The sequence below is a fragment of the Nyctibius grandis genome, chromosome 3 (assembly GCF_013368605.1).
Source record: "Nyctibius grandis isolate bNycGra1 chromosome 3, bNycGra1.pri, whole genome shotgun sequence".
Lineage (NCBI taxonomy): Eukaryota > Metazoa > Chordata > Aves > Nyctibiiformes > Nyctibiidae > Nyctibius > Nyctibius grandis.
In genome coordinates, this window is record NC_090660.1 from 17979179 (window position 1) to 18005719 (window position 26541).

Here is a 26541-nt window from a genome sequence, read left to right on the forward strand (position 1 = left end):
AGATGCAGAAATTGCCTCCAAAGGCATGTGTGACACTTCATTAGCACCCATCCCCACATGGATGTGCTTCCAAGTAGCAAAGTTATACTTAAAAAAATAAATACGTACAATTTGCTAGAAAATTATGCATATGAGTTGTAAGCCTGATGGCTAGTCAGCAAGCTGAGGTCGCTACGAAGAGACTACTTAAAGGGGAGCTGCAGTAGCAGCACATTCTCTAGCAGTGAGGGAGGCAACCTACACGGACATGGTGCACATCAAGAGCAGTAAGCCAGAGGAAGGCAATGCCACCATGGCCCTGGTTACCCACAAGATGGCGGTGCCACATGCTGAATGCACACGCAGAATGCCAACAACTTGTTCATGCACAACAAAATGCATTATTATAGAGCTGAAAGCAAGAAAAGAGCTTTTATGCCACAAAAAAGGCTCGCATATACAAGCACATAACCAACTGAGTTACTTCTCAATACCATCACAGCTTTCTACTTAAAAGTTATCTTCCAGGAAATAATGTAAATATTGTTCATTTAATAATGTAATTAATGTAAAATAATAATGTAAATAATGTTCATTTTTTCTGCCACCAGCCATCTACCTCCTCCTGTTCCTGCACTTCTGCTTGTCTCAGATACAGCTATCAGCAAGTTTCAGAGGACGCAAAAGGTTTGATTATAAAGGTAATATGGCTCTCTGTTTTCCCCAGTTGAAAGCTTCCCTTTCTTTTTAGCCCCCAACCTTTGCCCCTGCTACAGCTGTCGAGTTCTGCAAACAAATCTACTTCTCTCCAAGTCAGATAGTTCCCAGTAGGTCAAAATTGTGTAAAATACACTGTGCACTCAATCATAAAATCACGTATGATGGTAACGCACCAAAATGAAATAAACGACTTCAGCTTCATTCCTCATGAGGCAAGAACATACTAACCCCCTTTTGTGAAAGAGGACAGAGATGCCCAGAGAAGTCACGAGTTGCAAAAACTACCTTTGTTTTCCAAGTCCCAGTTTAAAGCCAGAGCAAAATACCCTTTGCCCTTGTTTAAAAATAAATGCTAAACTTTCCAAAGATGCTCCCAGCCGTCCAACCTACTGATGATCACATTATGGAAAGCCCAGAAGGATGAAGTCGCCCCTATGAACGCATCAATCCTTCACGTTATGACTTGTTAAGACAGGGTATGAATGCAGATGTCTTCTTCAGGCAGACCAGTAACCCAAAGGTACAGCTCCTCAGCCAAAATCCTGTCACTTCGGTGCTACAAAAGCTGTGACTCCAGAATGCCATCGCTAACTTTACAAATGGTACCATGCTGAAAGTGGCAGGCTTTGGTGGGCTCTCAGTTTTGACCATCTACGTTTCAAGGCAGGGGCATACGGAGAGAAACTGCATTGTTGCCTGTAAGCTGCTAATGCCATGGGGAATGGCAAGTTCTTGGAGTTTGTCCTTCAAATGAAGGGAAGGGAAAGCCTTTATGAAGCCTGTGTGCATACACTCCTATTCACACGAGAAATGGTTCCCCTTCCACCCATACTCTGATCTCTGTTCCCCTCTCCAGGGTACCACACGTACAGCACACCAGAGGCACCTTATCATGAACAGAGATCACAGACAGCAGCTGCAGGATTACTCCTCCACCAGCACTGGGTGCTACACAGAAGAGAATTGCCTTTTTCTTTTTTTAAGGAACAGAGAAATTTCCAGCTTGCTCAGGAAACCCTATACGTGTAATCACTTGCCTAGGCCATGGTAGTGTCCTTGCTAGTTATCACCTTCAGCCTCAAGCAACATCTGAATAGAACTAAAAAAAACAGATAACACTTTCCAAGGACAATGAATCATTCAACAAAATTTGAAATACACAAACTGTTTACCAAAGCACACCTAAGAGTTACTAGACAATAAACCATAAACTTTTTTTTGTTTAAATACATTTAATGAGTTTTCTTTAAGAAAGAGATATTTTGAAGCTCAAATTACAATAAAGCACAATTTTCTAGATCTACAGTAGGCAGTGCTATAAACACTTAAACCAAGTATTTTCATGTTTGCTCCTCTGCTGTTATTGTTATTATTTAAGTAAAAGAAACTCAAAATCTCTTGTTAACAGCAATCCTGTCCTAACTTGGCTATTTCACCCTAGAACAGAATATGGACAACAGCCTGTTACCACAGTCCTCTCCCATAATACAGACCAAATGTCAAGCAGGAGCAAGACACTGTTGTGATCGCACACTAATTCAGCTTTTTAGAGACTGACAAGTAAAATGGAGCAGTTGGTTGGAGGCAATATTGAAACAGGGTGTTGCTCCTTTCCCACAGGAATCACAAAGCAATACTCTTTTGCTACCAAAGTCAAACTGCCATTGAACTCATGTTCATCCAACACATTCGAAATCTGAGTTCACATTGGTAGCTTTGAGTTCACTTTTCCACCTTCTCTTTATATTTTCCCTCTTCTCTCCATATCCAATGTTTTCTTTCTCCTTTTTCTTAGCCTGCATTATCACTTCACCATTTCTATCTTCAGTTGCTCGGTCCCAGTGGGATAGAGCCAGAGCACCACTCCTCTTCAGTCTTCTGGCATTGTCAATACTGTGGCAAAGAGCAAATCAATAGTGCTGAATTAGTACCGAGAAAGAAAAAAAGAAACAGGCCAAATCCTGAGAGAGTTGTTTTGTATCTTTTACAGGCTATTTTGCATGGCCTTTGAATTCTAGAAGTGCACGTGAGCTTCTGCAGTGAGTGTAAAAATGTGATCGAGCTGAAAAAGTTTCAACACTACCCGGTTTAAACTCAGCAGCACGCTGATGAAGCGCAGCAAGCTACTGTTTGAAAGCTGCTGCTCAGCTATTCAGACATAAAAGCAGACATCAGGTGTAAATTTCATATTTATTATAACAAAAATTATGACATGTTCATTTGTGCATTCGGCTTTAATATAACTCTTGGTATGTAAATGTTCTACAGCAAATGAGCTCTATACAATCATGCTGGTTGTGGCAGCAGTAAGGAACACAAACAAAACATGTCTGTAAAAGTAAGGAAAGAATGAGACCAGAGGAAAAAGTGGGTTTCTTTAAATGGTCTACACCACCTCAGCTCTAGCTAACTTGAACACAAGCCACTCAGTCCGTTACGCTCAATGACCATGGCCCAAAGAGTCACTTCAGAAAAAAAAGGTCAGTTTTTCAGGTTGTGTCCTTAATGCTAAGGCTACAAAACGTGTAAGCATCACTATACAACACTGAGCTATTTACAGGAATTTCCCAATCAACTGTTCTCTCAGAGAAAATTAGTGAATCTCAGTGACTTAAGTCACCTGAAAGAGTAAAGCAACTCCTAGGAGTTAGTCTCCATATTCTACAAATGTCTATCATTTTCAAGACCAAAAAAAGCCTTTTCTCTCAAAGAAATACAGTATTACAATATTACTTAAATCATTTAGCACTGGCTACTGCCCTGCTTTTCAAACAAAACAAACAAGCCATTTTAAAAAATATTACATCATCATCTGTTTCTCAGCAATATATTAAACCTTTTTATTTTTATTTTTTTTTGTTTGTTTGTTTTTACACTTGATATGTTAAGGGAAGGTTAACTATTTTAAACTTTACCAGTCAAGCGTCTCTAGAAGAAAGTCAATGAATATTAAACCTAACAAACCAAAAAGCTGCAGTTATCTGTAGTGGCAGGATAAGGAAAAGGAAGTATAGAAAGGAAAAGGATAAGGAAAACCCCTGCTGTAATGCAAGCCCACTGGGTCCCGCACTCAAGTCTCCTTGTTTGTTAGTTTATTTCTGAACATTAAATAGAGTGGGTCATAGTGGTGTATCGTAATAGTCTGCCAGGTGGTCCATCGGATACTGCCGCTGCTGCTGCTGCTGTTGTTGTTGTTGTTCCTGGTGCTGCTTCATAATCTCTTTGACTTCTTCTTCGAGCTCTGGTGGGATGATGAACTGGTCGTCGGGATCGGGTTGTGCTGGAGCAGCAAAGTATCCCCCGGTTTTTCTGAGCGGCGCATCAGTTGCAACTTCAATTAAGTTATGGCTCCTCTCTTGTGGCGCCACAGAACCGTTGCCCCGCCGGCGCCCTATTGTGCCCGTGGCAGAATATTTAGCTTTCCTAGGGAGGCCGGGCTCATCTTCGTTGGCACTGATGACAATACCTTCATCACTGGCTTCCACCGGCACTTGGAGAAGCTGCTTCTCCTTCGCTCGGCTGCAGTGGATGTCCACCTCCACTTCCACTCGGCTGCCGTTGGTGAACACCCCCTCAATGGGCTCCTCATCATCGCTGTCAAGGCCATTGTCGGAGAAGGCGCTGGAGAAGGTGGCACTGGAGAGCTGCCGTTGGAAAGAATTGGACAGGCAGACGGGGTGCAGCATGCAGCGCTGCTCCCCTGGGTAGGCTGGGCTGTTCTCGTTCATGGCTACCTGTGGAGGCTCGTCAGAGGCCGTGGACCCCACCTCACTGCTCATTTCTGAGGTGGAGATCTCACTGCTGATCTCCGAAGCCATGCCACTGCTCGAAGACGGCATCCCAAGCGCATCCGTTGGCCTGTCCTTGATGACCACATTGACAGACTGGGGGAAAATGCCCGGGCTGGGGGGTGGGACCCCATTAAGTTCACAGCAGCAGAAGCTGTCCTCTGTCACGTTGAGCTGGACCACGACAGCACTGATACTGTCGTTGCAGCCATAACTCTGGGCCAAAGTGCAAAGCTTCTTCGCGGCTGCCAGCGCATCAGGCACGTTTCTGACTGCCTCCACTGCTTCATCCATCGAGAGGCTGTCCCACAGCCCCTTGCTCCCCAGAATGAAGAACTCATCTTGCGGAGTTAAGGTGATGGACTGGACGTGAGGACGCGGCACAACACTTGGGTGAAGGAAGGTGTACCCCAAGATTCTTGTTGAATCCGTCACACCGTTCACTTTGCCATCCTGAAATTAGAAAGGACAGGAAATTGGAAACAAAGCAGACAAGGATACACAGCACCTGCATCTCCTGTGTTTTACCGATGGCTGTTTTTGCAGTACCCCCAACACTGCCATTTACAGATGAGAAGACGGAAAAGCAAAGTGACTTGCAAGGAGGTGACAGGACTGGGATTAGAGCACAGCAATGGCTGGTTTCCAATCCTGCGCTACGCCTCCTACACCCCACTGATTTGTCATCAGCATCACCTATGCACAGACCAACAAAGCAGAAGTCTGCAACAAAGAGCCATCTATTCTGCTCCTGCAGCTGTGAGAGCCAACTGGACTAATGTTTTACCAGTGAGTCAGACTTATCCCTCCTCCACCCACTATATCTGGCTTTATACAGGGTAAAGCCACACACAGCTCCATTTGATATAGGGGCAGGTCATTCTGTTATGACTCTTCTCTTGCAGCTGTAACAATCGTAGGTTTCATCTGGGCTCATCACTTCGGAAACAAAAGTTCATTTAAAAAAAAAAAAAGGCTTTAAATGAAGCATGGAAGTCAAATGCAGCAGAGAGCAAGTCTGCATTTCTCAGTCAGCTGAGTTGTAGTGAAATGTTTTACACGCCCCAATTACTTACTACGTTTCCACTTAGATACGACATTTCCAAAGGGAGGAGGAGTAATATCTGAAGGGAAAACATCAGTCAAAATGGATGTATTTGAGAAGTAAATCTCATGCGTGTCCAAATCCCAGGATCCTGTCCTGGTTAGAATCCAAGCTGCCAGAATAAGCAGAGCAAGTGTCTGAAACAGCAAGCCTGGCTATCTGTCAGCCTGCTGGGGATAGCTGCACCCTGCTAATTGCATGTCTCAGAGGAGCAACAAAGGTGAGGATTTACACTCATTTGGTCCAGCTGATGACTGCAGTAGTTATTATAAAGCAGATAACCACAGGAAAGTGAACCAAGACTAGAAAAAGATTCCCCTTTAAAACCACTCAGAAGAAAAAAAAACCTTGTTGGCTTGTTAACTTCCCCATTAGAATGCTGACAGCAGTGATAAGCCATCAATGTGCATGAAATCAGTGAGTCATCTTAAGATTCAGCACAGAAATTTCCCTTTTCCGCTATGGAACAACACAACAAGCGTGCCTCAGTGATGCACACTATGTTGGAGTGACTCCCAACTTGTCACGTTTGAGATCCCAGTCGTCACCTTTCCCTGGCAAGATCAATAGGCACATGACTTATTTCACACACACGCACTCCTCCACACACATGCACACCCTGCTCACAGGCATACAGTAGTGAGTTTTCTGCCCTTTCCTCCACCATTAAGAGGACTCAATATTTATCTATTCCTATGCATTTGTCACACAAGGCAAAGCAAAACTGACAGCAGTAGCTTCAAGCTTGTACGAAGGAAACAAAGAGTTTTCTCCTCTCTCATGGTTCAGCTGAGCACAGGATGGGTTTTCCTTTTGGGCAAATGCTCTCTTCAAGAGCCGCCTACCAAAGGGCAGCTCTGGGGATGCAGGAGCTCAGACAGCAAAGTCAGCTTGCCAGGAGCAAGGAGTCTCCTAAGGGAAGGACAGCATTGCTCCAAGTGCTCTGTCCTCTCACCCTTTTCGATTAGAGAGGCTCTTCATGACAGCTCCATCACAGCAATTCCTCTCCCATTAGGAGGAGGGTGTCTGCTTTCCTGTTTCAACGCAAAGTGCTTACAGTTGCTCACTCTTTGAAGCTAACCAAAATCCAGCATGGCAATGGGATGGAAAACCGACTTGATTGCATGATAACTTGATTGTATGATATGAATCACCTTGAAAGGAAAAGTGCAACTCTGGAACCCATACCATTAACACCACCTCTTAGAGGTTACTAATACTGACATGTAATTTCATGCATTGCTGTGCAAATACTCTCCAAGGAAGCTGCAAGTTGCTACAGTCCCTAACTGTTCTCTAACCTCTGTGATGATGGCCTTATGCTGCTTAATCCTCTTCAGCTCTTCTTCACAACTCATCACGTAACACCTGGACAAAGGCAGAGGTTTCCCATTCCGGCAGAGAACAGTTTGGCACTTCCCCACGTTTGCTGAGGTCAGTGTGAAGCATCCACCAGGGTCCATGGGATCATGTTTTATATGGCAAAGGACAGCAGAGCCTCCAAGTTTTTGTCCAGCTGTTCCAAGTTTCCTGGAATTTAAACAAAACAATGATTGTTCTTTAATTGGAAAACAAGTGTTATGGGTACTACGGAGAAACAGCCGCTGTTCTGCAACCACAAGCACTCAGGGCATTGACTCTATTGGATCACTGGGACAGAAACAAAAGCCTCCACTGAAGACTGCGACACTATGGCAGCACTGCAGAGAAATCATGTGCACTCTCAGGCAGTGTGTTATTCACACTCATGCAGATACTCAAATCTGCTCAATTTTAGAACAAAAAAAATCTTTGCACTTTTAAGAGCTGCACAGTGTCTCTCTTTCTCTACATCTTAAAGACGTTTGTTTTAAAGGTCAGACAGAGGGAAACACAGAGGGTTAGAAAAGTACTGAGGACTATTAAATAAGTACAGGTTGAGTCAAAAAGGGGGTTCATATTATCCGTCTGGTTCTTTGGCTTCTGAAGCTACAGATTGTTATTTTATTTTTTAAAAATACACTTCAGGAGTGTTGCAGATCATCTGTAATAATCCTCAATGAATGATTAAATGCAGCTGGAATGAATACTATTTCTGGTTCTCCAAAGAAGTGGTTAGCTTTTTGTAGGAATGCCACATTACTATGAAACTGCATTAGTAGTAAACAAAACCACTTAATAAGCACTTTCGATACTCGAATTTGTTATTATTTTTGAATATTTTAAGTATATGGCAACCACCTTCTCAGCTACGGTCTGAGGCACTGTTATAAGCAATCAGGTGAAGGAAGCATTTTCTCTCTTGTATTCGTAAGGTTCAATACCACCCTATTGCTTCTGTATCTTTCCCAATACCAGAACTCGAGTTTTCCTTTCCAAAGGTGCACCAACTGAGCAATAAGCAATGCTACTTTTAACTTGATCCATTTCCTCAGTCTCTAAGCTGCTTATTTGCTTTCTCCTTTGTTTCCTTGACCTCTTCGTTCTCTTTTGTTCCAATTCCCTTCGTACTCCTCTTTCGCCCGATGCCTCCCCAGGCACAATTTCTTCTTTTGTCAAGAACAGCATGCACGCAGGTTTCCAAACCACTACACAGAGCTACTATTACACTCACAGTGATCGTATCACAATCTCTTTGGATGGGTCCTGCTTAAATAATATTCTAAGGCCAAAGGGATGACAGGAGATAGACATTTCTAAGGAGTCAGACTACATGTTTTAAATATTTGTGTAGCCTTAAATAACCCGAATTGGTACAGAGAAACAGAAAGGATCAGCCCAGACTTTGCAGGCAGTGGTAGTAAGGAAGTTTAAAAGATGATCAAGAGATTCATACCACTGCTTTGGTTATGGCCAATTGTAAATTGTAAGACTTACAGAAGATACCACAAAAGAGTAAACCTCCACCCACCACTTAGTGATGAGTATTTAGTAACTATGCAGGTGTTTTTTTTTTTTTATTACAATGGGGAAGTGTTGGGGTTTTTCTCCCCACACCTGAAACAGAGGGCAATATTCACGAAACAAGAAATAAAAGAAAACACCATAGCGAGATACCAAGGCTTTTTTTCCCCTCTCGCATTTTTTGAAGCAAGAAAAGAGCAGATGTCTGACCTGAAAGCAAACAAACTGCCCAGTGAGCATACAGAAAAAGTAAAAAAGGCTTCAGATCCAAGCCTCACCTCTGCATAACGATGAAAGTGTTGATCATGTATTCCTCCTCATTTTTTGTTTTCTGCAGCTCTTCTGCTAAGATGTCGCTCATGGTGCACTGCAGCAGATACGGCACTTCCATGTTGCGGTCACCATCAAAAACACCATAAAGTGCCTCCCGGTTGTCGCAGAAGTTATTGGCTGAAAGTGCTGCCACGCACAGCCTAGTAAAAAGATAAAGCAGTAGAATATCAAGGTTGTTACCCACTATGGATTTCTCATCTAGTCATTCCGACCAGAAAGATACAGCCTGGTCTGGGAGCTAGTTTTAACCACTTTTGTTCACAAGCATTTCAGGACTGCTTTCTGAGCTGTGGAGAAGAGTCAGGCTCACCCAGCAGTGCTAAGATGTGGGGAGAACTATGCTGGAAATTCAAGCCAAGCCCTAAGGATTCTTCCTCCTTTTCAGCAAGTGAACAAACCCCTCCTTTGTAGAAATAGGGGAAAAAAGTACGCCCAAAACACCACCAGCTGAAACCACACGTGCCCCTCAGAAAGCCATCCTTGGGGTTTAACATGCCAATGACCAAGTTGCACATTAAAGCAGTTAAAAGCAAGTAAAGGCTTGCTGGCACTTGCTACAGAAACCTAGGTAGCAGAAGATTTCTAAAATGGTATTTAAGGAACAAAGAAAGATTCATCACATTGCCAGCAACACAGAGACTAGCAGACTCTTGGTACATTATTTGTCAAGTGCTGCCTTAGTCACAGGAGCTCTGCACACTATGAATATTCAGAGTTTTGGCTATTCTGCCTCTTCCTTTAGGATCTCTGATTTGCTTGGTAAACATCCTTTGGTTGAAGATAAAGAAGCTTTGCAAAGAGGAAAGTGCTTTTAAAAACTCAGATCTTTTGCAAGAACTGGAATCTTGCACAGACAAAATGTGTCAGTTAAAGTTGTATCTTAGCAACTCCCCTAACACAGACCAAAGTTGAGAGCCAGTCAGGGGCCCAGTATACAAATATGGCCCCTGCCTTTGGGAGGCCCAAAACATCCCCAGACTTTCACTGAAAAAAAAGATGTCTTTGTATCAGCACAGAGGCGCTCCGCTGTTAAGCTGCTCGTATAATAAAACCCACGCCAGGTCGTACTTGTTCTTAATGCCCGACGCTTCTGTGTAACCATGACTCCACACCGCTGGCGCTCCTGAAGCATCGCCGGCCGAGGGCTGGTCGATCTTGAAGCAACGGATATTGCTGCAAGGAGAAAGGAAAGGGGAAAGATCCAATGGATTGAAGTGCTGACGTAACCTAGCTTAAAATGTGAAGATAACACCTTTTTTTTCCCCCCTCCCAGTTCTTAGTAATACATTTAATAGAAGAAAATGAAAGAGGACATCTGAAGTGGTTACTTTTATGTTTCTGCATACAAAGAACAAAAAAGCAGTAAATAACTGAGCCTCTGTGAGGGTGTCAGCTGCACTGTTTCACTTAGCTGGCTTTTCTTTTCCCTGCCCTCACCCCTGAGCTATTTGTTTCAAACCTGGCCCGGTAGGAATACAAGGCAAATTTGTCACTAGCTTGATGAAAGCCAGTACAGGGGAGCGATTTTTTAACTTATGCGTCTCTCCCATCCATTTTAACAAGAAGTCTCTGTGCTCTTTCCATTGTACTCAAATGAAGCCTCCTGTATGACCCACACCATCCCCTAAATGAAAAAAGAAATAAAAAAGAAAAAAAATTTCTTTAGAAACAGCAACGTGTTGTAACAGCCTTCCATGAAAATGCCCACAAACCAGAAATCTGCTCCATCCTCATCCTGCACCAACCTGTGGTCCCGCCAACGAGCACAACCCTTCTGCCCTCCTCAATTCTACAGTCCAATTTTTACTTAGGCCCTTGATCCTCTATCCTCCAATTTACTACCAACAAAGCCTTTAGCCTGAATTTCAAATATCTCACTCAGCGTAGCAAAGACTTAAAAAGGGCCCAGCCCTCTCTATTTATACCCTTCTCTTCACAGCCCTGCTTCGCTGGGGAGAGATGACCTCCCCCCTGCTCCCTCCTGCTCTCTTCCAAAGGCGGGAAAGTGAGCTCCCCACACGCTGCAGACACTTCAAAGGCACTCGAACCTTTCATGAACCAAATGAATCATAAAAGGACACAAGCAGAAAGGTCCAACTGTTCACTCTGAGCATTCGTTTTTTGCTATCCAAACCCCCACCTGACCTGAACACACAAAAAGTCTTTTCAGCATTGCACAGCCTTCTTTAAATAACCTGAAGTACTGTCACATCCAGTTCGATTTCTTTTTACGCTAATAGTCAGGTTGTACATTAGCGAGGGCAGATTAAAAGCAAACAAATTACATGAATAATGTTAGAACCACCAGTGTTTTAAGCCCTTGGTTTTGCAGCCCTCTGTGTGACAAACAGGAGTCAAACATCTCACCACGAGCCTTAGAAAAGATTATCTGACCCCAAATCAAACTGGAAACCTGGATTTCTTCTAAAGTAGCAGAGATTTTCCTTTTGTCTGCACCTGCAAAACACTACACACACGAGCAAACACACTTTCTTCGCAGACTTCTCATACAAGGCACTTACCCTCCAGGGCAGAGGATCTTGGATCAAAAAGGTTTTTCTGTTTGTTTCTGTTCTAACTGGGTTGATCAACCCCTGGTTCCTGGGCAGGTCAAGGACCCAGAGTTATCTCAAGGCTTCCCAGCAGTGGTGAAAAAAGCTACCTCAATGCATTGCTTTCAGCTTCCCCAGTGGCACCACTGCAAATAGACCACGTGCCCGGAAAGGAATGATATCCAGGAGCTCATCCTATGCATGGAATTGAGGCTTCTGGACAGCATAGTTTATTTTCCCCCTAATTTAAAATGACTGTTACAATTGAACTAGATGCTTTTTCCTAAAAATCAGAGTAGCAGCCTCTTTTTGTTTTCTTTTCCATTTGAATTGCTACTGAAAATTCTTACATCCAATAAATCACTTGGCAACATCCTCCTATGGCATGCAAGATCTCCATACATATTGAAGAAGCAAGCATGCATGACAGGACTCTTCTTACCAGCACTGAGAATATATATTAACCTACTACCTGCTTGAATCCTGCCAGGGCACAGATGGAGAGCTGCCTTTCACATGCAGAAGGAAGATATAAAAAGCACCAAGTGCACAAGTATTTTTGTGCCTGCCACAAAAAAAAACAAGTGAAAAGGAGCACCTCCTCCCTCACAGTCAATTATAGCAGTATACCACAGAAGTCAGTGTAGTGTATCAGTACAGATGCTAAGAAGCCCCTCACGAGGCCTGAAACACCTGACTGTGGCTAGGGAAGAGAACAGACCTGAGGTCCTAAGAATAATTTATTAAAAAAAAACCCCAAACAAATAACCAAACAAAATGCACACACAAGAGGAAGAAAGTTTTCTGTGAATTAAAGACAACGCATACGCCAGTGAAAATATGGCATGTAACTGGGCCACACTACTCTTCTACTAGTTAGGACTTAAATTTGTACAATAGTGCTATAGGGCATGATGCTTGAATACTCAAGCGGCAAGAGATTGGCCTGCCTATCTTGTCTGCTGTGTTATATACAAGAAAAGCTGATCTTTCACTTTAAGTTTCAACACAATTCAATTAGCTTTGTAATATATATATTTTTTTTCCCCTACGAACCACAGCAACGTTACACACTGCTTCTTCAGGAAGGTTTCCTGTATATTCTTAATAAAGAAGCTCTTAAAATAGAGGAACGTCCCTTTTTTTCCTCTGTCTGCTGCAGAACATGGACTCTTGGTTTTATCCGTGAAAACTCATTATTCAAATTTCCATTTAAATTTGATAAAATCCGCTGATTCAAGCTAAAAGCAAACTCACATTGTAAGTTTCCCTTGCTTGCACAACAGATGACGTTTACTATTCCAGTGTCTGATCTTAACCATTTAAAAGCAAACAACACGAAGCAACTGCTCAACCCTTAAAAAGTACATCAGCCCTTCTTGGAATCATTCAATATTTCAGGATCAAAGAGACTTAGAAGGAAACTTGGAGCTGGCGCAGTTCCCTTCAGGATGTAAGAAAAGCTCAAGGCAGCACCACTGTCCACAGATGATCTGGTTCAATGCAACAGTTTCCCAACACACTGCAGAAGGAGACACAAGGCACTTGGCGAGTTTCAGTTATGGATGACACTTAAGTCTCAGGGCAAGAAACAAACAGGTACACAGGAAGGAAACAGAGGGTCCCAAAGCAAGGGAACTAGCTTTGCTGCAAGCAGAGTGGGAGATGCGAGTTTTCAGGAGAGGTTTAAATATGAAAAAAAAAATATATTTTTCTAGGACAAAAGCAGAGAGGTATGAAGGGTAACAAGCAAAAGTATGTGAAGAGGTAACAAGCAGCACAATGGCAAAGAGTGATCCAAGCAGATGAATGTGAGAAAAAAAATATAGTAAGCAGCTACCGGCATCTCAACGGTAGAAATAAAGTAAGTAAGTATTTTGGTTGAATCTAATGTCAGAAGTAAAATGGAGATCAAACTGGCCCAAAAGTAGTTATACCAGACTAGCAGACCCTTTCAGGAGTTACAGCTGAAAGTAATTGCACTGAAGAGGGTAAAGTCATCCTCTTAAACGCAGTATCAATTTCTGACTTATCCACATAATCTGTTACTTTCTGATCCACTGACAACAGGGAGCCATACTCCTTAAAAGAGATTTACACCTCTGTGTACTGTGGTTTTGTCACATCCTAGTGACAGGAGTCACTCTGCCCCCTCCCCACTCTGTAAGGTAACTTACTTCAGCAGCTCTAGGGTTTTGTGATCCAAGGCTAATCTGGGATTTCCAGTCAGGTCCAGCTCTTGTAGTTTTGGAGGCAGGTTTTCAGGCAATGTGACTTCACTCAGTTCATTGCAGCTTAGGTCCACGCACTGCAAAAGGAAAGCAGCCAAATAAGCAAGAGAATTCAGCTGTCATCAAGACCATGCAAATTTTGATTAAATGTAGTAATGCATGTTTCATGAACAATAAAGGCTGCAACCGAGACCTAAGACCATTCATTTAAGTAAGCTGTTCTCACAAAAAAAATTCATATGGCATTTAGCCATCTTACCAGATGTCTGCAACACCTAGAAATATGTTCCTTCTATTTCCATCTCTGGCCAGGTGTCATCTTGTTACAAAACTAGTAAGTTTTGTCTGCTCTTCACAGAGACAAAGATGGCCCGTGTATTTTCAAGTATTTAAGAAAAAATGTTACTGATGAAACCAGTCTTTTAAAAGATAAAGGAAATAGAGATAAATACAGTTGGGGCTTCTAAGCCACTGGCATAGCAATCCTTCCTCCGAAGTCAGTTTAAACCCGCATGAATATGAGCAGGCTGTCAGGAATTCAATATTTACTGAGGGATATTAAAATAAGAAGGGTTACGAATGCACATGGAGGGGAGGAGGAGTAGAGTGGGAAATGAAAAAGTATTAGAGCAGTTCTAAACATGGTTTTAATTCGTGTCATCTTGGATTCATATTTAAATACGAAGTCAATAAAATGAGTGAAAAAAATGAAAGCTTAAATATTTCAGAAAAAAATACAATATAAAAACAGCAGAGAACCTTGCTGGCTATCCACCAGCTAAGCACAAATTAGCTAGAACAAGTGCACTAGAATGACAAAATCCCCAAACAAACATAGTTTAAAGCTGCATATCCAGATGAAAGTCAATACATGGGAAAAACATAGCATTTTAGAACAAAACCAACTCTCAAACCCTATTACAGGGCCACCAGTGTGGCATGCACCAAAAATAGCAAAAAAAAAAAATCTGAGAGGACAGAGTAGGCTGGCATTCAACAGAGGATAGAAGAACTATCAACATCTTTCAGAAAGACCATTTTCTACCTTCAACCTGCAAAAAGAGAAAGACTTCAAAAACTTCCATAAAACAGAAAGCTGAAAGGGGCAGGGGGAGGCTTTTCCTTGCTGCACATTTTGGCCGTTACATAATTTCCATTGATACAATGGAGACACTTTTAGTTTTGTAGGTATATTCAAAGAAATTGGGTCCTGAGCTGCAAGAAGGCATAAGATAACTTAGTAGCATCTGGAAAAGAAAAAAAAAAATCTCCTAACACTTTATCAAATACATGCAATGGAAATAATGAATTTCCGACACAAATCTTGAATCCTGAGGTTGTCTAATATGGAGGCCCTATTATCTATGAAGAGCAAACTGCTGACGTTATCTAAGCTTGATAAGGAAATCAGAGTTTAAATCTGTCACGCAAACAAAATAGTAGACAGCTTAACAGAACAGTTATTCCAGCAAGCTTTTTGCCTCTGCGCAACTCCTTGCTGCTTCCAGAGAGCCAGTAATTACTTTGCAGATTAAAGAAGCTGCCAGCAGGCATTGCTGTGTTCAACACCTCAATGCCATTACAAATTTGATGGAAGAACGTGCTGGAATAACAACTACAAAAATCAGTAAAGTAATTTCTTTGTTCTCATTAAACGCCCAATACGCCAAAGGTAGTAACACTCCGCAGCAGATCCCTTGGTCCCTGGGCGCTAGTGGAGACAGCTTATTTATCAGGTTACGATTTCTTAGATTTTATTTGTACTGTTTGAAGAATAGGCTAAGAGGGACTTTCTGCATATCTATGTTAAATTTAGTCCTTATTCTACTCCCTAGGCAAGCAGGAAAGCAAATTTCCTAACCGATCCCAGTTTCCTCACGCATTATTTTAATGTAAGCTGGTTTAGCCCCACCCAAGCAGCCCCACCAGAACAACTCCTGCAACTGCACACAGGATTTTGCACTGAACAGGCCAGCTGAAAGACATGGTTTAATATTCAGCTTTTATTTACACTGCATTTACAGCTTTGTAACTGTTTTGTCCAAGGCTGAAGGGACTTGAGTTATCTCCAGTCGTGACTGAAGGTGGCCATACTGATACTAACCTCTTTAACTAGGAGAAAAACTACCAAAGATTGCGAGTTTCATCTTTAAGATGTTACTGATACTAGATCTTCACTTATTTCAGGTCTCAAGGTAATGCTCCTGTGAAAGATAAGCTTGACCAAAAACTGCAACAAGAAACCTCCATATCACCCTCACCACAGCAGCCCAGCAAGACAACCACGAAAGAGAAGCAACTCATCAGTCAACAAAAACTGGATGATAAAGTAAAGCCAGGTCCCAGGTGGGAAAAGCAAGCCTGGGTCGCTGAGCTCTGCTCAAGCAGTAAGGAGTACTCAACTGTTTGACTGCAAAAGAACACCAAGTGGCTGGATAACAAAATAAGAAATGCCCCTTTTTATTTTGTAAGGCAAGGAAATTGAAGTCAAGCAATGGCTGTAAGGAAGAGTCTGCTGGGGCATTGACTCGGGTGTGTGTGCTTCCAGCTGTTCAACCACTCGCAAAAGACATTTCAGTGTGCACACATAAACCTAACTCTGACAGTATAAATAACTGTCATAAAATACAAGAAAAACCCCTAAAAATGTGTTGTGTAAGGTATCTCAGAGACATCCACCAGGTTCTTTAACACAGAGGACAACACGTAACTTCTGTAGCCTTGATTGTAATGTGTAAAAAAGGCTTAGAGACAATTGTATCACTAAAATGACCTTGTGTTTGGAAATCCTGGAGTTACTGCAAGTGTAAAAGCATCATCATTTATACTAGTTTTCCTTCTGAAATTATTTCAGACAGCATAGTAACTGCTGCTACTAACTGTTCCAGCATCACTGACTCCAAAAACATAACACCTCAGCCTCACAGGCTAATTAAATATAAAAGCAAAACAGCCATTATCTCAGGTAACAGAGCTTCCCAAGAAGTTCAGTGTTTGAATGCCACCTCAGTTAAAATGAACCATCAAATATGATATAATCACAGAGGTGACATGAGACTACACAACTTTGTGCTTTGCTACAAGTAAGCTTATTTCACCAAATGACCAAATCCATACTCAGACAATAAATTCTGAACTTATTTTGGCAGATTCTGAATGCTCTCACGTACCTAAGAAGGAGCTCCAGTTCAGCTAGGTAACACATACAGCCAGACAGCACAAGCTTGACCTCCAAACTGACAAACACCAACCCTGACCTAGAGAAATCACCAAGAGGCCAGAAGAACCCCTATGCCCAACAAGGCACCTTCCCATCTGGCAACTATAGGAACTCACCTCACCTAAGTCAAAACAAGGCTTTACTACTGACCAGGCATTGTCCTTCCACAAAGGTGGAGTCCTAGAGCACTGTGTCCTCTTAGATGAAGTCACGCACACAATCCCTGCAGTCCCAAAACAGTTAGTGACGTCCATGCCTCTTTCTTCTGCTAAAGAGAACTAAATAACCGTAGGGAACCAGCAGGAAGAAACTACCAGGTCTTCCAAGAGCATTTTTCTGCTAAGCATTGTGGCAGAGTAGCACTTTAAATACTGACGCTTTTACAAAACATTCAGCTTTCCCCAAAACGCAGAAACAAGAGGAAAAAGTTGGTTGTTCCCTATCAGCATGTTTACATTATCCTCATTTGGGTATTTTTGGTTGACACCACCCTCACACTTCTAAAGAAATGTTTACTGTGCAGAGCCTCACTCCCCCACCCCAATTCTTCCTCTAAGAAAAAAGGCTTTGCTTCTGATTGATTCTAAATGGCCCTCTGCTTCCTCTGGCCATTGTTCCAAAGAGGGAGGAGTATTGAAAAACCCACAAGTTTGTTTGAGATTTCCTGGCCAAAACCACAAAGCTCATCTTTACATGTACTCGCTGTCCAACAGAATTATTGCTCCTGCTGCTCTGCCTGACCCCAGACACTGAGGCACACACGGCAGCCTGGGAACTTCGCCTTTTGACTTTACAGAGCGCCCGAAGGACACTTAAGTTGTTTTGAGCCTGTGAATAGGTAATTAGTTCTCAGCCTCGGAGAACAACAGATATTCTGCCATATCACAAGATTTGTACGCTGTGAGTTAACCGTCTCCCAGCTCTGGCCAGCGGAAACAGCACGAAATATTTTGCACTATAGCCAGGCGGGAGGCAGGAACTTGATTCACAGAGGGTAAGCAGTAGTGCTCTTCAGCGTGGTCAAGCAAAGAATGCGTCTCACAAAAAGAAGTGTCAGGAAAAGTACAGAATTACTTCTGGAAACACATACAAGAGACGGATTACGCATTCCTCCGGTTGTGCAAAATATGACTGCAATTAGGAAAATTAAAGTAGCTTGCCTAAATACTCAAATCCTGCGCTCCTGGAATTTATCTCTGTCCCCAAGGCCTATTCCATTTTGCAGCTTCAGCAGTTTTTAACATGTACTCTAAAGAAAGTCCATTCCTACACAATCAACCAATTGCCAAGGCCGCAAGAGTTAATTATGCACAGCTCTTGCCAGATGTTTAAGTCCTATCATAACAGACTGTCACAAGAAGACAATTAAAACTTATTTGGCAGGAAAGATAGGATCTGGTGAAGGTGAGTGTAAAATCAGATTTTGAGGCTCTTCTTCCCTTCCACTCTAAGGCAGCACAGAGGTGAAGATTTTGCATATGACCTCAGAGGAGAAAGCAGCTGTCAGATCTCTGTAATTTCTGAGAATATATTATCCTGTAGCAATGAGAGACCTGAGGGAAGAACAGATTTGGTGAAGTCGCATTATACTTGCTTCTTCCAAAGCACATTCGCTCCTTACCTTTATTTCAGAAAGCTGCATGACTTCTGGGAAGACTTCGATGCAGTTGGAGTGAGCAATTACAGTATGCATACGTCTGCAGTTCATGATGGTTGTTGGAATGGCTTTCAGTTTGTTCCCACTAATATCAATTTCCTCCAGCTCTTCCAGCTTGGCCATTTTGCTATGAAAACAGGAGTTTGAGAACATTTTCTTTTAATATTTTATTTTGAAGTGGCGATAAGAGCAGTGGTTTTCATTATTTTAAGAAAATAAAATTTCAGACTTTGGTCCTTGTTCACAGCAGTGCCTGTCACCTCCCCTCACATCAGACGCTAACACATAGTTGTGGAACAAAATGTGTGCTTCTTCTGTCAATGTTTTGTTAATGCTACTTTTTAAGTGACTTACTTTGCTCACATTCCCCCTGCTCACCAGCTCACTTTCACTCTTTTTCCTCCTTCCTTCCTTCCCCTTTCTTTAAACCCTAGTTTCTCATTTTCTCTTCAAATTTTCCCTTCCATCTTCTGACATCCCACTCAGCCCTTCACCCTAATTCATCTCCCTCCCTCTCCCCTGCAATTGAAGCCCAGCTGCTCAGAACATCACACAAGGACAGAGATGCCTCTCCCTTTATTTACTGGCATCTCTTTTACAAGGTTGTACCCCATCAGCCTTACAGCACATCTTACACTTGAAAGATTTCTGAAATTGAATTGAACGTACAGAAATTGCTGCCAAGGCAGAATTTCCTTCTGGAGTGACAGGATTTTTCTCCAGTGGAGTTCAGTCCACTTCCAGAGGACATTTCCAGACTGCTATGCTCACAAATCTCTTGTAAGGAGGTGCCCACCAGGTGTAAGCAAAGTGACCAAGCCAGGCTAAACAGACGACCTCCTTGCTTGACTTCAAAAGCATACTGCAGTCATGCTGAATTAGTCCAGTTGAAAAGAATTTCAATCGCAATCAAAACACACCATCTAACATGCGGCACTCGCTTGTCTGTGTAATGTAAGAGAGGGTAGCAACGTGCAAGAGGGCACAGGAGGCGAATCCACCCACTGCAGTATCATTGCATTCAAAATACAGCCTGTGCCACCGCATTTCTGCACAATTTAGTTCTCGCTGTGAAAATCTTTCGTGATGCTCACCCACCGGTGGGCCAGAGGCAGTGAAACTAGTTACTTACCTCGCAGGGAAGCTCTGTAGGCGATTGTAAGCCATGTGCAAGATTTTCAGGTGTGGATGGCCTGTTAACAAGGGTACGCATTTGTCCGTGAGGTTGTTATTGGTCAAATACAACTCCTGTAAGATGCTATGGGTTTCTTCAGAAAGAGTGGCTGGAGGAAGCATTTCCAGTTTGTTGGCAGAGGCATTAAGAAATCTCAGGCTGTAAAGAGAAGTTGCATAAGGGAGTTCAGAGAAACATTCTGCAAGTTTTGTCTAGAAGTATAAATAAAAAAACCCTCTATTTTTAAGAGTTAAGATAGTTATAAAGCAAAGGTCAAAACCAAGAAGTTCACAACAATGGACAGAAAGACCAAAAGTCTAGCATTGTAGGAACAAAACTTCTGATCATGTTTTTAAATGAACACAGTTGTATGAACAAAACCTCAGCAAAATTAAGTATGTCAAAATGTCTCTCTCCCTTTATCAAGATCTCCGTACCTCCAACATTACTACAGATGTACCTACAGGTAAGAGCAATAACAAACCACATCATTGCCGTATTCACTCCACATAAAAATGAATTCTGAATTCATCATCAATGAACCATGAGAGAATAGCTGCCCTTCAAGTGACTAAAAGAAGTCACTGGTAAAAAAGCCAGCCAATTTTCCAGTATTTTGTTTAAACCTGCAGGCCTGAAAGCAACTACAAAATATGAAAAAGTACTCTTTGAATGTTTGGATAACTAAAGATGCACCCATCACAAAAAAACCCTGAGACCAAGCAGTAATTTGCCTTTTAGATTTTAAAGAGAGACAGTGCTAAGAGTAAATTAAATTTTAAGTTATATACTTGCTTGCTGATGTATGCAGCAAGACAGCCAGATCTCTGTGTAGTTCCTGAGTGCCCTTCCCCTAACTCCCCAAAGTAGCAGAAGCCCTTGTCCATATTTTCTGCAGTCCCACCACAAGCAGCAAGGACTGAAGAAGCACAGAAATGAAGTTATTCTTTCTCCCTCAAAGGACTTTTTCCGGGATGGGAACAAGCCCTGTTGAGGTACAGGCACTGCCTACTCCCACCCGTCAAGTTCTGCGGGCAGAGGATTCACGTTTCTTTAGGGGAGTTTGGTGATCACAGCAGCACTGGAGGAATACACACTGCAGACATCTTGAGGGCTGGAATTCATGCAAGCAATTCTGAAGAAATGGAAAAATAAGGCTATTTATCCTTTAGTAAGCAACTCTGGCACGACCATGCCTTTTCAACAGAAATAAGACCTCTCTCTTCCTTCCTCCCCTTTTCACAAAAGGCTGCCTTAGAGAACTTGCAATACAGAAGTAAATGTGTGCTTGCCAGTCTGCAGTGACCGCCTTCAAACCAGCCTGTACTGCTCCTGCCAACTAAGGGGAACGGGCAGCTGCAATGGGCGAAGCTGCATTCAAGAAACAAGAGTCAGAAATGAGCTGGCTGAAGCCAATAAAGCCACTGATCAGGACACAAAAGGTAGATGCACGCCTGTCATTGATCTTAAAGGAAAGTGATAAAATATCGATAGCTTCTCCCATGCATGCAGGAATCCACACTGACCTTTAAGGTCTATTAATGAATGAAATGGATTTGCAAGAGTTGCAGCTGGCTGAAAGTTGCTCAGCAGCAAATAAGGGTCAGGCATGCTACAGAGGAGTCACGTGGAATGCCAAAGGATTAAAAACCCCACTATTTCCATTAGAAGTAAAAATCTCTCAGCACTGCACAGAACTGAAACTAGGTTAGCTGTTTTACACAGAGGAGTCTGCTTTGGAGAAACACAGTTTAATCCTCAGGCTCATTCATTATTCACAAGGGTGGTAAAACTCCAGAGGAGGAAGGGAGGAGAGGGAAGATTAATACAGAAAGGGGAATAAGCAGCTGAAAGGGATTTTAAAATTATTTATTTATTCTAAAAAGATGCTGCTCAATTTCACCCTTTAGCTATAAACTGAAAATATATTAAGCTCATCCAAAGTTGGATTATTAAACTGAAGCATACTGCATCAACAGTTCCTGCACTTTAGAGCACCTATTGCTAAAGTACAGACAACTACTGCTTTGGCAACTTCAATCTAATATGCATGATAGTCCCTCTCTCTCTCCACAAAAAAGGCACTTTGATTAATATTAAAGCAACAATATCATTTGTACCACTCTTAGTAGAAAAAGGTCATCTTCAGCTCAGCCTGGAAAGGCTTAAGCAATAACAAGGTTTCAGGCTGCTAGGAAAAGTGAACTTTCACAGGAACACAACAGGGATGAGGAGGTGGCAGCAAAACATACCCCAAGAAAGGGCAAGTTCTGCTACCCTGAAGAGGAATCTGTATTTTACCTACATTCTTGCAAGCTTCAGCAGAATAACCTGGAGTGTTTCACAGGTACCTTCTTTTAATAACCAAACAGATAACCTAGAGATATCCTATGGCTATGAAGTTCAGAAGAACGTAAGTTCGCTCAAGTACAGCTAGGCCACAACATAGCTGAAAGCTTCGAGTAAGAAAAGGCACATTGCTCTGATAAAGCTGAAATCAATAGTGTCTACTATACTGAAGCCATTTTAAATTCAAAAGAAAAATGAATCAAACAAAAGCTCTTCTGTTTTTAGAAAACTTTCAACATTGGTGGAATACAACAAGAAATTTCAAGCTGTCCCCTTGCTGGTATTAAAAGTGGCTGGAATCTGCGTTTTCCTGCCAAAAATAAGTTTTGATGCATATATTTTACAATGCGGAAAGGAGAGAGGAGAGCTGTCGTGCTGTACCCCGCCGTCCTTTTGCTAAATCTTCCAGAGTGTGATATGACAACACTGGAAATAAATCCCCATCACCCTGACCTGCAGTTTAGTGCCTTGATGTGAACAAGGTTTAGGTGGCTAGCAAAATCTTGCCAACAGTCTACAATGGGAACCCTGTGGTAGCAGGGTATCTCACCTACCCCACATGTAACAACTCACGGCTGGGCAGCACTCAACAGTCAGGTTCAGGACAGTCACTGTAGCCGACATCATTAGAATTAAACTAACTTTTTAGAAAAGAGTATGCTGCTTATTTATGTTCCTTCTGACCAGCTATTACATTAAAATGGTAAAAACATTCTCAAATGATAATTCCTTCAAGATATTCTCTGGATTTTAAAAAAAAAAAAAAAAAAAAAAAAAAAAAAAGGGACACCATTCTTTGGGCAGAGAATAGAACGAACCAGCAGATTGCTACTGCCAAAGCTTTGTCAATTCTGTGCTATAATCTTATGTCCAAAAAAAAAAAAAAATCTGTACTTGCCCATCAGGTTTTCCCTCACACTGATTTAACACAGAAGTCCTCCTCCAGGTTATTTCCACTCCCCTATTTCTTCATCCTTGTGCAACACGCCAGCTGCTACCTTAGACGGCACGTCTTACAAATGCCCTCCAGAGGAGTGGAAATTTACTTGGGCACAACTGTTCCCATCTCTCTTGTGCACGGACCTAAACTGATTCATGTTCCTTGAAGATATCCCACTCATATTGCTTATCAGATGGAAGCAGAATGCCAAGTATTAAAGCTCAGTCCAAAATTAATTGTTTCCCTTTCCAATTCCACCCACACACTATACCACAAGCTCACGAAAAAAGTACAGCATCACTACAAAAACCTGAATTCAGCAGCCCGCACACATACCGGAGCATAATACAGCAAGGGGAGCATGAATTAACAAGTACTAAAAGAGTGTCGGAGATTAAGAAAGAAACGAAGGCGCTGGCAGGGAGACGCCAGAATTCTTCAGCTTTGACAAGGTGCAAATTCTCTTTTGGAGTAATAATATAAACATTGATCTCTGGCTGGAATAAGTCACCTTCAGTTTTATGGGGTATTAAAGTACAATCCCTTGTTGGATTTAACTTCTCCAAGAGAGAAAATCCAAAAGAAAAAAAAGACTTTCCCAAAGAACAGGCTAGAATCAAGGACATAGATCTAATTCAACAAAACAGCCCTAATATGCAGTCACATACGTTCCCTATTTAAACCCAGAGGATTCTGATCTGAATTTGAACTTCCAAAAGAAGAGGAGGAAAATCTTCTACTGAAAACTGCAGAAAGTTTGAAATTTTTTAACACCAATGCCTACCTCTAGCACACACAAAAGCTGAATACAGACAACTGCGAGAATACAGCAGCTCCCAATTCCTCACCGCTTTCTGAGGTAGCTTGGCAAACTTGGCTTGCTGGTAAGACACAGCAACTACTGAAAAATGTATGTCCTCCAAAAACCTTAGGTATGTTCAACATTAAAAGGAGCACCACAGATGACTGCATCCAATGGTGAAGCAGCAGCAAATCAAAACCACTGTGCTTAACTTGAAAGTATTGATAAGAGTTGGAAAGAATACTGCAGCTGCAAGAAGAGAATATGCAGAGAAATCAAGATCTCCAGTTTGGCCTGTGCCCCAAGATCTCCATCAGCACAGAGCAATCAAAATACAAAATTTCTTCTTCAGTCCCTTCTGCAGAGACATGCCCTCAATTTGTGATCACCTAATCCTAAAATAATTCATGATTGTGGTAGCAGGTGTGTGAGGAAGAATCCTGTAAGCTAAGCCTGTCTGGGGTAAAAAAAGAAAGGGAGGGGGGGGAGGGAAATCAAGGCAGTTTTGCCAGCCCATGCAAACGAGGGTATTTCTGCTCCTTTTAAAAAAAAATAAAATAAATGAAAAGATGGAAACATTCGAGTGAGTCCCCTTCCTGTTGATGGGCTGCCAAAAAAACCACTTAATTGCTGCTGTCTCTTCAGCTCTTACTTTCTAACCTATCTTTAGCTGTTTCATTAACTGGGATTTCCCCAGTTTCTCCTATATCTGCTTGCAAACCCTCACCTACCAGCAAAGAAACAAATGCAGCAAAGCATTTCTGCAACAAAAGTATGTGCATCAAACTCAAATAGCTCTTTGCATTCATTTGAATTTGTTTCCTCCCTCTCTTCTGCATCCATGATAAGACTGAATACTTGCATCAAAAAGAAGCAACCACAGTGGGTGGAAATGGCAAATATCAAACTAGAGCAAGTTTAACTGGGTCACCTTCCAGAACTCCAGAAAAAAAAAAAAACAAAACCACAACACAACAAAACAAATTATACCCAAATCAAAACAAACAATCAGAAAATCAAAACAGATAAGAACAGCTGAACAACGCTGAAAAAAAATCACACAGACAAGAGCCTAGATGAGCTCCAAATAGCTGACACTGGCTTAGCCACCACAGCTGGCCACTACCAGACACTAGGAAACAAAAGCTGTGCACATCGCAGCTACACATCTTCACCACACAACTGCTTTAAATAGTCCAATGGCTGTGTTAAGGGTTTATATTGAAAACATTCATGCTAACTGGAAAGCAAGCTTAGGCAAGAGGCAAACTCGCCCTTCACCACTGTGTCTCCATTTTTAAACCCCACTGACCACTGCCACTGCTTTTCTACCATACTCCACTAAAGCTCTTGAACGCTTTTCCTTCTTATCCGAAGAGCATTTTGTAGAACTGTTTTCATGCCATTAAACGGTAGTTTGCTGCAAGCTGGTCAAGGCAGGCAGTAAAAAGTATGTACGAGAATAGGACAGTGCAGGAAAGGCATCACAACAGATGAAGCAGTGGATAGAAATGAAAGGCTGCAGGAATGCAGGTGTACAAAAAAAGGTTCAGGACTCAGCTTGGGAGTTTCCCCCATCAGCCGTAGCACTTGCACGAATTCTCTGTTTTTGCAGCATCTGGTAATGAGAAATGAAGAGATTATCTGGCTGCCTCTGTGGCGCTCATCTTGCCAAGAAAAGCCCCACCCTACAAGAGAAATCCTTGCTAACATGATCAAGATGTGCATACTTTCAGTGCAATAAACAGAACCAAGGTCTGTCTTGGTCAGAGAAATGTTTCATAGGCTAGTCCTCAATTTCTCCTCAAGTAACAGTTTAAAACAGAAAATTAATTAGAAAGCAGACCAACAAAACATCCCTAAATTATACTCTTCAGCAGAGAATGACACCTTTTCACTGGTTTTTGAAGGATTAAGGTAGAAAAACGATGTTCATTGATTCTTCTATTAAGAGAACAGAGGTTTTTCAGTATTTTTTTTTCTTTTTTTCTGGTAAAAGTGATATTCTCTCTTCGTGCACCAATGCACCAATTTCCCTCCCTTCCTCAGATGTTCTAGATGTCAAAGCCCACCAGTGCTTGTGCTGAAGTTTGCCCAAGGCACTTCACACCCACTCTGTCGAATATTCAGGATTGAGAAGGAGAAAGTGTTTATAATTCACAGCGTGAGACTCCATATCCAGACAAGATATCATCTGTCAGTTGCACAGACCCAAGTACCTTTCCAAAAAAAATAATCTTTTCAAGGCTGCAAAAGGTAAGTCATTTTATGGTAAGATAAAGGCTCTGTAAGGTAAAGTGATTTGTCCAACATTACACGCTGGGTAGAGACCATGGCAGACCACTCAGGAAACCCAGTTCTCTTGGCATGTCTGGCAGTACAGATTGTGCTTCGCAGGGAATGCTTGGAGAAGAGAAGCACTTTACCTTTTTAAAACAAACCAAACCAGTGAACACCTTTCCCTGGCCCAGACCTATTTCTGGTGACACTTAGCTGCTGACAGATGCAAACATTTGAAAGCAAAATAAAAAGAAAGATGCTTCCTGTAGGAAATGCCAAACTTAAAGCTCAGACATGGTGCACTAACCTGCACTGCTGTTCTTCACAGTTACGACTTCTGCAGCACTCACAGCAGTACCAGCATGGACAAGCAACATTTGCAACCCAAGTCATCTAAACCAGTAAGGGGGGGGTAGGGAACATGGGGGAAAACCCCACCCAAGCCAACTGCTTCCATTATCATCACAAGCAAGGGAGGCTGCAGCGGTGATGAGATGCCAGAGCCAGTAAGCTCTGTTCATCTCCTGC

General features: G+C 42.1%; 1 protein-coding gene across 1 annotated transcript in view; it reads right to left on the reverse strand.

Moving 5' to 3' along the window:
- Nucleotides 1-1908: 1908 nt before the first annotated feature.
- The window catches only part of PHLPP1 (PH domain and leucine rich repeat protein phosphatase 1), a 159312-nt gene continuing 134679 nt past the window's right edge, over nucleotides 1909-26541 (reverse strand). Inside the window, exons 11-17 of the mRNA XM_068396941.1 lie at nucleotides 19601-19801; nucleotides 18433-18595; nucleotides 13538-13668; nucleotides 9877-9981; nucleotides 8754-8948; nucleotides 6894-7122; nucleotides 1909-4940 (exon numbers count right to left, since the gene is read on the reverse strand). Of these exons, the coding sequence (XP_068253042.1) occupies nucleotides 3819-4940; nucleotides 6894-7122; nucleotides 8754-8948; nucleotides 9877-9981; nucleotides 13538-13668; nucleotides 18433-18595; nucleotides 19601-19801 (2146 nt within the window). The 3' untranslated portion in view covers nucleotides 1909-3818. The remainder of the gene's footprint in view (nucleotides 4941-6893; nucleotides 7123-8753; nucleotides 8949-9876; nucleotides 9982-13537; nucleotides 13669-18432; nucleotides 18596-19600; nucleotides 19802-26541) is intronic.